General features: G+C 39.4%; 1 protein-coding gene across 2 annotated transcripts in view; it reads left to right on the forward strand.

Annotated features, from left to right (window-relative positions):
• The window catches only part of slc38a6 (solute carrier family 38 member 6), a 16,814-nt gene extending 9,482 nt beyond the window's left edge, over positions 1-7,332 (forward strand). For both annotated transcript variants that reach the window (XM_046837833.1, XM_046837841.1), the window contains exons 13-16: positions 6,125-6,249; positions 6,440-6,584; positions 6,695-6,789; positions 6,875-7,332. In XM_046837833.1, coding sequence (XP_046693789.1) covers positions 6,125-6,249; positions 6,440-6,584; positions 6,695-6,789; positions 6,875-6,958 — 449 coding nt within the window. In that variant the 3' untranslated portion in view covers positions 6,959-7,332. The remainder of the gene's footprint in view (positions 1-6,124; positions 6,250-6,439; positions 6,585-6,694; positions 6,790-6,874) is intronic.
• Positions 7,333-8,480: the final 1,148 nt, after the last annotated feature.

Consider the following 8,480-nt stretch of genomic DNA (forward strand, 5'->3'; position numbering starts at 1 on the left):
TATACAGTTCTTAATAAATTATGAAAATTTTCAATAAAAACAATTACAAATAAGATTAGATAAATAAATAAATACAAATTATTGAAATAATAGTAAATAAAATATTATAAAAATATGATTAATAGATTATCCAATAAAAACGATCCCCCAAATAAGTAATAAATAAATAATTTTACAGAATGAGATTTAGTAATTCCAATCGCAAATGATTTTTAAATTATTATTAATAATATTTTTTTTATTTTAATTTTTTGTTAGTTGGGATTTGAATCCTAAATAGCTTTGGACATGTACTTGAAAATAGTAAAAAAATAAATACAAATGTTTTACTTATTGATTACATCAGTCGCAAATATACAATATCTAACAAAAGTAAGTACACCCCTTACATTTTAGCAACTATTTTAGTATCTTCACAAGGGACAATACTAAAGAAAAGAAACTTGGATATATTTTAGAGTAGTCAGTGTGCAGCTTGTATAGCAGTACAGATTGAATGCACTCTGAAAATAACTTAACATACAGCCATTATTGTCAAAATAGCTGGCAACAAAAGTGAGTACATGTCAACACTGTGTCCAAAGTGTAAATATTTAGTATGAGTCAAGTCAAGTCAAGTTTATTTGTATAGCGCTTTTTACAACAGACATTGTCTCAAAGCAGCTTTACACAAATCAACAGTGATGGTGAATGGTGTGAATTTGTCCCTGATGAGCAAGCCGTGGCGACTGTGGCAAGGAAAAACTCCCTTAGATGTTATGAGGAAGAAACCTTGAGAGGAACCAGACTCAAAAAGGGAACCCATCCTCATCTGGGTGACATCAAGAGTTTGATCATAAATCTTTCAACAATAAAGAACACTGGACAGTGAGAACTAACATAATTACTGGAGTATAAGATTATAAGTGATGTTCTTTCTGCAGTCTTATACAGTCTATATGGTTAGTAGCTCCTAGTTTTATAAGCTCAGCATTTGTGATCACCACAGATCCAGCATCAGCTTCTCCATGCCAGAGCCTTTAAACACTCCAGGAGGTCCAATGTCAAAACTCCACACATGTAGCGGGATCCAAATGGCACTGGTACGTCTCTAGATGGTTCGGGATGTTTGTGAGTTCGGCATCTACTTCTTCAAAGGTCCGTAATCATCACGAGGTGGGAGGTGACTGGAGCTGGCCAAACCTCAGGGTGTCTCGGGATGGGGAGAAAGAGAAGCAGTGGAGAGGAATTAGCGTAGCTGCTGTTCATGATATTAACAGCACAAGTTGATAATGTGCATGTGATCAGATGTTCTGGAGCACAAGGTTATGATGTGATGTGTGTTATGTGTAGGCTTTGCTAAAAGAGATGTTTTAATCTACACTTAAACTGGGAGTGTGTCTGAGCCCCGAACACCGTCAGGAAGACTATTCCAGAGTTTAGGAGCTAAATGTGAAAATGCTCTACCACCTTTAGTGGACTTTGCTATTCTAGGAACTACTAGAAGCCCAGAGTTTTGAGATCTCAGGGGCGTGGCGGATTGTAGCGTGTTAAAAGACTGGATAGATACATGGGAGCCAAACCATTTAGTGCTTTATAAGTGAGAAGTAATAGTTTGTAGTCTATTCGAAACTTAACAGGAAGCCAATGTAGGGACGATAAGATCGGGGTTATGTGATCATATTTTTTGACCTTGTAAGAACTCTGGCTGCTGCATTCTGGACTAACTGAAGCTTGTTTATTAATGATGCAGGACATCCACCTAGTAACGCATTACAGTAGTCTATTCTGGAGGTCATGAACGCATGGACGAGCTTCTCTGCATCGGATATAGACAACATATTTCTTAGCTTAGAAATATTTCTAAGGTGAAAGAAGGCTGTTTTTGTAACTTGATTGATGTGATTTTTGAAAGACAAGTCGCTGTCTAAAATAACACCCAGGTCTTTTACCGTTGAACTAGTGGTTACAGAACATCCGTCTAAATGCAGGTTGAGATGCTGGAGCGTCTGTATACTAGTTTTTGGGCCGATGAGCAAAATCTCAGTCTTATCAGAATTTAAAAGTAGAAAGTTATGGGTCATCCAATCTCTTAGTTCCTTAACACACTCAGTTATCCGGGTTAATTGAGCTGTATCGCCTGGTTTAGATGAGATATATAGCTGAGTATCATCAGCATAACAATGGAAGCTAATTCCATGCCTTCTAATAATATTTCCTAACGGAAGCATGTATATTGTGAAGAGCAGGGTCCTAGAACTGAACCTTGCGGCACGCCATAATTTACTTGCATTAGCCTGGATAGCTCTCCATTTAAATCTACGAAATGGTAACGATCGGACAGGTAGGATTTAAACCAGCTTAATGCCTGTCCCTGAATGCCGATGTAATTTTGTAAGCGATCTAGGAGGAGATCATGGTCTATAGTGTCGAATGCAGCACTAAGATCTAGTAAAACCAACAGCGAGATGAAGCCTTGGTCTGAAGCTAAAAACAGGTCATTAGTTATTTTAACTAGAGCAGTTTCTGTGCTATGATGGGGCCTAAAACCTGACTGAAATTCTTCAAAGATATTGTTCTCTTGCAGGTAGGAACATAACTGTGCAGCGACAATCTTTTCTAAAATCTTAGACATAAATGGGAGATTTGAAATTGGTCTGTAATTTGATAACGTGTTTGGATCCAGATTAGGTTTTTAATGAGGGGCTTAATAACTGCTAACTTGAGGGATTTAGGGACGTGACCTAAAGATAGTGAGGAGTTAATAATATTTAGAAGAGGCTCACCAGTTGTATATAACACTTCCTTCAGTAATTTAGTAGGAATTGGATCTAACTGACATGTTGTCGATTTAGCTTTGGCAATAACATTATACAGCTCTTCCTGTCCTATACATGTAAAACAGTGGAGTTGTGGAGTTGAAGGTAACACTGTCTCAGGAGATGCTGTAAGAGGTTGAACTGCCACAATTGTTTTTCTAATGTTATCTATTTTTCAGTGAAGAAAATCATAAAGTCCTCACTACTAAACTGTGATGGAACACAATTTTCAGAGCCCTGATTTGTAGTTAGTTTAGCTACTGTACTGAAAAGGAACCTGGGATTGTTTTTGTTGTTTTCTATAAGTTTGCTCAGGTGTTCAGCTCTAGCAGCTTTTAGCGCCGTCTGTAGCTGAGCATACTGTCTTTATACGCGATTCTAAATACCTCCAATTTAGTTTTCCTCCATTTTCTCTCAGATTACGGGCTGTTCTCTTGAGGGCATGTGTATGACTATTATACCAAGGTGCAGGTGCTTGTTCTCTAACCTTTTTTAACCGGATAGGGGCAACGGTGTCTAATGTGCTAGTGAGGATAAGGTCTATGTTCTTAGTTATCTCATCAAGATTATTAGCAGTTATGGGTTTAGTGAGAAATTGAGATAAATCAGGCAGGTTATTTATGAATCTGTCCTTAGTGGTTGGAACAATAGTCCTACCAAGTCGATAACGTGGTAAAACACGGCTAATCTGCTCTACCGGTAGTGTGTACAGTATGAGGTAATGGTCTGTGATGTCATCACTCTGAGGTAAAATATCTATATCAGTGACGTCTGCTCCGTGGGATATTATTAAGTCTAATGTGTGGTTAAAACGGTGAGTTGGTCTGGTGACGTTTTGTTTAACCCCAAAAGAGTTTAATAAGTCAACAAATGATAATCCTAGAGCATCGTTTACATCATCTACATGAATATTAAAATCTCCTACAAGCAGCACTTTATCAAAATTGATCAAGAGATCTGATAGAAAACAAGCAAACTCTTGAAGAAAATCAGCGTAGGGCCCTGGGGGTCTGTACACGGTGACCAGAGCGAGTTTTCTATGTATGTCTGAAAGTACAATTTTAAGAACGAGCACTTCAAATGATTTAAAGCTGAATCCTAACATCTGACTAACATTAAGAGAAGCAGTATAAATGGTTCCTACACCCCCCCCACGACCAGTCTGACCGGGCTCATGCTTATAAACATATCCTGACGGTGTCGACTCGTTTAGACCCATATAATCACCTGGTTTAATCCAGGTCTCAGTGAGACAGAGTGCATCGAGATTATTCTCTGTGATCATCTCATTTATAATCAGTGCTTTGGGTGCAAGTGATCTAATGTTTAAAAGACCAAACTTTAAAACTTTTTGGTGTTTGTTTATCTGGCATTTTTCAGTTTTAACTTCAATGAGATTGTTTCTGGATCTTGTGTATTTACTTCTTGGTTTTGCTACGAGGATAGATACGGTTTCTATAAACTGGGCTGTGTGTGAACTTGTAACTATTTGGTTTGTTGTATAAATGTTCTCATTGTCGAAGATTTCCTGATGTCTTACCAGTCAGATGGTGTGAAGTATCCTGGAGATGTTATCTGATAGCACTGCTGCTCCAACTCTGCTGGGGTGCAGGCCATCAGGCGGAAGAACCTAGGGCGCTCCCAGAAACAGTTCCAGTTATTAATAAAGAGAAGTTTGTGTTCTCGACACCATGACTGTAACCATTCATTTAGAGCTAAAAGTCTACTAAACTTCTCAGCCCCTCGCTGGTAAGTGGGAAGAGGTCCTGACACTATAATCCTCGTTGTGGGTGATGTGCTGCGTACCGTCTCCACCAGGATCCTGAAATCCCTCTTTAATATCTCCGTTTGTCTCAGCCTGGTGTCGTTCGTTCCGGCATGAAGAACAACCGCTCCGAAGTTCTCTTTCAGGATCGCGGGTACCTGCGCAGCGACATCAAGAACACGAGCACCAGGAAAACAGCGAGTGTGCACCTTACCTTTAGCTCCGGTAGCGCGGACATGCCGGACGATGGAATCTCCGAGAATCACTGTGTCGCGTTCCGTCTCGCGGAGAGGGGCGAAGCACCATTGCTATCCAGCACGGCCTTAATCCTCCTGGATATGGAATTCACCAGAGCTGCACAGGTTGTTGCTGGGATCCTCTTCCACTCCTCCGTAATGACATCACGGAGCTGGATGGAGCTGGATGCCCCACAGGTGCCCATAAGGTTCAGATCAGGAGACATACTTGGCCACTCCATCACCTTTAGCTTCTTCAGCAAAGCAGTTGTCATCTTGGCAGTCGTTTTCATGTTCTGCTTCAGAATGTCACAGTACATGGAATCCATTTTTCCCTCAATGAACTTAATCGCTCACTCATGCAGCCCCAGACCATGATGCTACCACCACCATGCTTGACTATAGGCCAGACACAATTTTCTTGGTACTCCTCACCAGGGCGTCAGCACACATGGTTGACACCATCTGAGCCAAACAAGTTTATCTTAATCTCATCAGACCACAGGACATGGTTCCAATAATTCATGCTCTTCCACAGGTTGTCTTCAGCAAACTGTTTGTGGGCTTTCTTGTAAAACCTGCTTAAGAAGAGGCTTCCTTGAGGGAAGACGGCCATGCAAACCGACTTGTTGCAGTGTGCAGCATATGGTCTGAGCACTGACAAGCGGACCTTCTGCATTTGCCTCTAAAGCAATGCTGGCAGCACCTATCCATCTGTTTTTGAAGCAGCTTCTGCACCTGACCCACAGCACAAGGACTTTTTTGATTGACCCTTGTGAGGTCTGTTCCAAAAGGAAACTTGGAAAACCTCTGTATGACCCTGACCACTGTTTTGTAAGGGTTTCAGGGTGTTGATGATCTTCTCAAAGCCTTGGCCATCTTTATGAAGAGGAACAATGCTAATGATCAATTCCTCAGAGAGTTCTTTGCCATGAGGTGCCATGTGAAACATCCAATGTTCAATATGAGAAAATTGTACTCAAAGCACCAAATTATAACTGCTCTTATACAAGATACACAAATTTGTATGGTCGTGTCAAGCAGACAAAAACATGAACATCATGAAAAGGACACGTGGATTTGTGTGGTTATGACATACAGCTTTTATCACATGTTGCCATCTGTTTAGAGAATAATGGCTGTATGTTGGAGTTCTTTGCAGAGGACAGTAAATCTGTCCTGCTATACAAGCTGCACATTGACTACTCTAACTTATATCCAATTTTCCTTTCTATAGTATTGTCCCTTGAGAAGTAGTAAAATGGTTGTTGAAAAGTGAGGGGTGTACTCACTTTTGTGAGATACTGTAATTGTGTGTGTTTCAGGTCAGGTAGACTCTGAGTTGTTGCGAGGATATGATGTTTACCTGCCACATGATGTGTTGGTGATGTCGGTGCGCCTCGCGATCCTATTGGCTGTGCTGCTCACTGTGCCTCTCATCCACTTCCCTGTGAGTGACAATTTCTTCTACACCACTTCCATCCTCCTGTTTCTATACTGAGCTCATGCACAAAGCCCTTTCATTTATACTGCATAGTATTTATATTATAGGATGTACAATCAGGAGCCTCCCATTAGCTACAGCCTAGATTATTAATTTGCATACTGACCTTTCTCTGTGTTCCTCCCTCTGACCTCAGGCCCGTAAAGCCATGTTAACATTATTTAGAGGAGAGAGACCCTTCTCCTGGTTGTCTCACTGCGTCTCCACATTTGTTCTCATTATCATTATTGAGCTACTGGCCATCTACGTCCCGGACATCAGGAATGTCTTCGGAGTAGTTGGTGAGTGTATGTGTGTGTGTGTGTTATGACTATAGTAAAATGCAATCATACTGTAGTAATTATTTCTAGTGACTTTACTGTTTGTGTGTGTGTGCACGCATTTTCTCCAGGTTCCACCACCTCTACCTGTTTGCTGTTCGTGTATCCTGCTCTGTTTTATTTGCGTGTCAATAATGACCGCACCAGAAATTCCAAATTTATTGGGGTGAAAACACAAAAACACAAATTTTTAAGTTAACACATTACTGGAAAAGATAAAATCTCACCTCTCTCTCTTTCTGTGTTTCCAGGCTGTCGCACTTATGGTGTTTGGTGTGTTTGTGGGTTTGCTGAGTCTCAGTGTCATAATCATTTCTTGGGCACAGGCATCCTGACTTTGACAATATTACCTCTGACCTCTACTTCCACTCCTGCAAACGTTTGCACAGTTGCATGAACACTGAACAACTTCTAATAAGTAATAAGGAGATGTCATGAGCGGAACACGTAGTTTATACCTAATTACACAGGGGGACCGTATTTACTGTGACATGGTGCAAGCTTTACACATTTACACACAGTGACCGACATTTCCTCAACATGGTTTACATTTTGAGACGGGGGACATCCTTATGACCAACGATAATCAGACATGATCAGAGTCTGATATGGATTTATTTTCTTAATGTTTATAGTAAACCAATGTATAGTTTTTCTATTGTGTGATTTCAGGTTGCTGAGTAATAAAAGGGAAATGCGGGTTTTTGTATCATGATTGTCTGTGTGTGTAATTTCGATTTGCCCCACTGATGCAATTCTTTTGATTAAGTTAAAAAATCTTTGGTTTTGGTGGTGCAGCAACGAATGAGAAAATTCAATTAATAACAATTCAAAAAAAAAATATATATATATATATATATATATATAAGTCCTGTTTTACAATTTTTTTTTTTTTTTTTTTTTAAAAGGACAAAAGCAAGTTATATTTTCCTAATGAATTTAGAAGAAAAACCCCATCACATAATAATGTAATGATCTTTCAGTCAATGCTGTGTTTATTGTTCAAGATAAGAGTCAGTAATATATACAGCACCAGTCAAAAGTTTGGACACACCGATCACTTCACTGATTTTTTCTTCATTTTAATTATTTTCAACATTGTATATAAATAGTGAAGATTTAAACTTTGAATGCACGTGTGTGGGATGATGTTGACGTGTGAAATAAACCAGAATATTTTATATTGTATATTGTCCAACGTATCTTTATCTTTGACACCAGCTTAGTAAACTCATGGCAAGCTCTCATCAGATTCCTGATGTAGTCACCTGGAATGGTTTACAGTTGACTGATGTGTCTGGTCAAAAGTTCATTTTTGCCTTCAAAATGTGACCATCAGTGGTCTTGTGCAGAAAAAAGAGTGAGTACAATAATGTTGAAGTTCATAAAAAGAAAGAAAGAAAATCCACTGAAGGAGAAGGTGTCCAAACCTCAAACTGGTACTGCAATCTATAAATCTATTATTCTTCATGCGCAGATATTCCTTTTCTCCTTTGCTGAACCAGTGAGACGTTCGTTCAGGTCGTACTGAATCACATGACCCAGATCTTAAAGAATGTCCTTACAGTTATTATCCATTTTTGAATAAACTCCACTGAATGGAATGCTGTTGTGACCGAATAATGTGAGCCAGTACCATGAAAGTGAACAAAAAGAAAACTTTCACACTTGAGACTCCTTCCAAAAAAAGGTGGAAATGTAAAAAAAAATCTTGTTTACAGTCTACATTAAGGACTGATAATGTGGTTCTGCATTTAAGCATCCATCACTGAACAGTTCACCTCAACTATGTGATAGATGAACTGTAATAAATGAACATTCGGTGCCACCCAGATGAGGATGGGTTCCCTTTTTCAG

Source organism: Silurus meridionalis, chromosome 2 (assembly GCF_014805685.1).
Source record: "Silurus meridionalis isolate SWU-2019-XX chromosome 2, ASM1480568v1, whole genome shotgun sequence".
NCBI lineage: Eukaryota > Metazoa > Chordata > Actinopteri > Siluriformes > Siluridae > Silurus > Silurus meridionalis.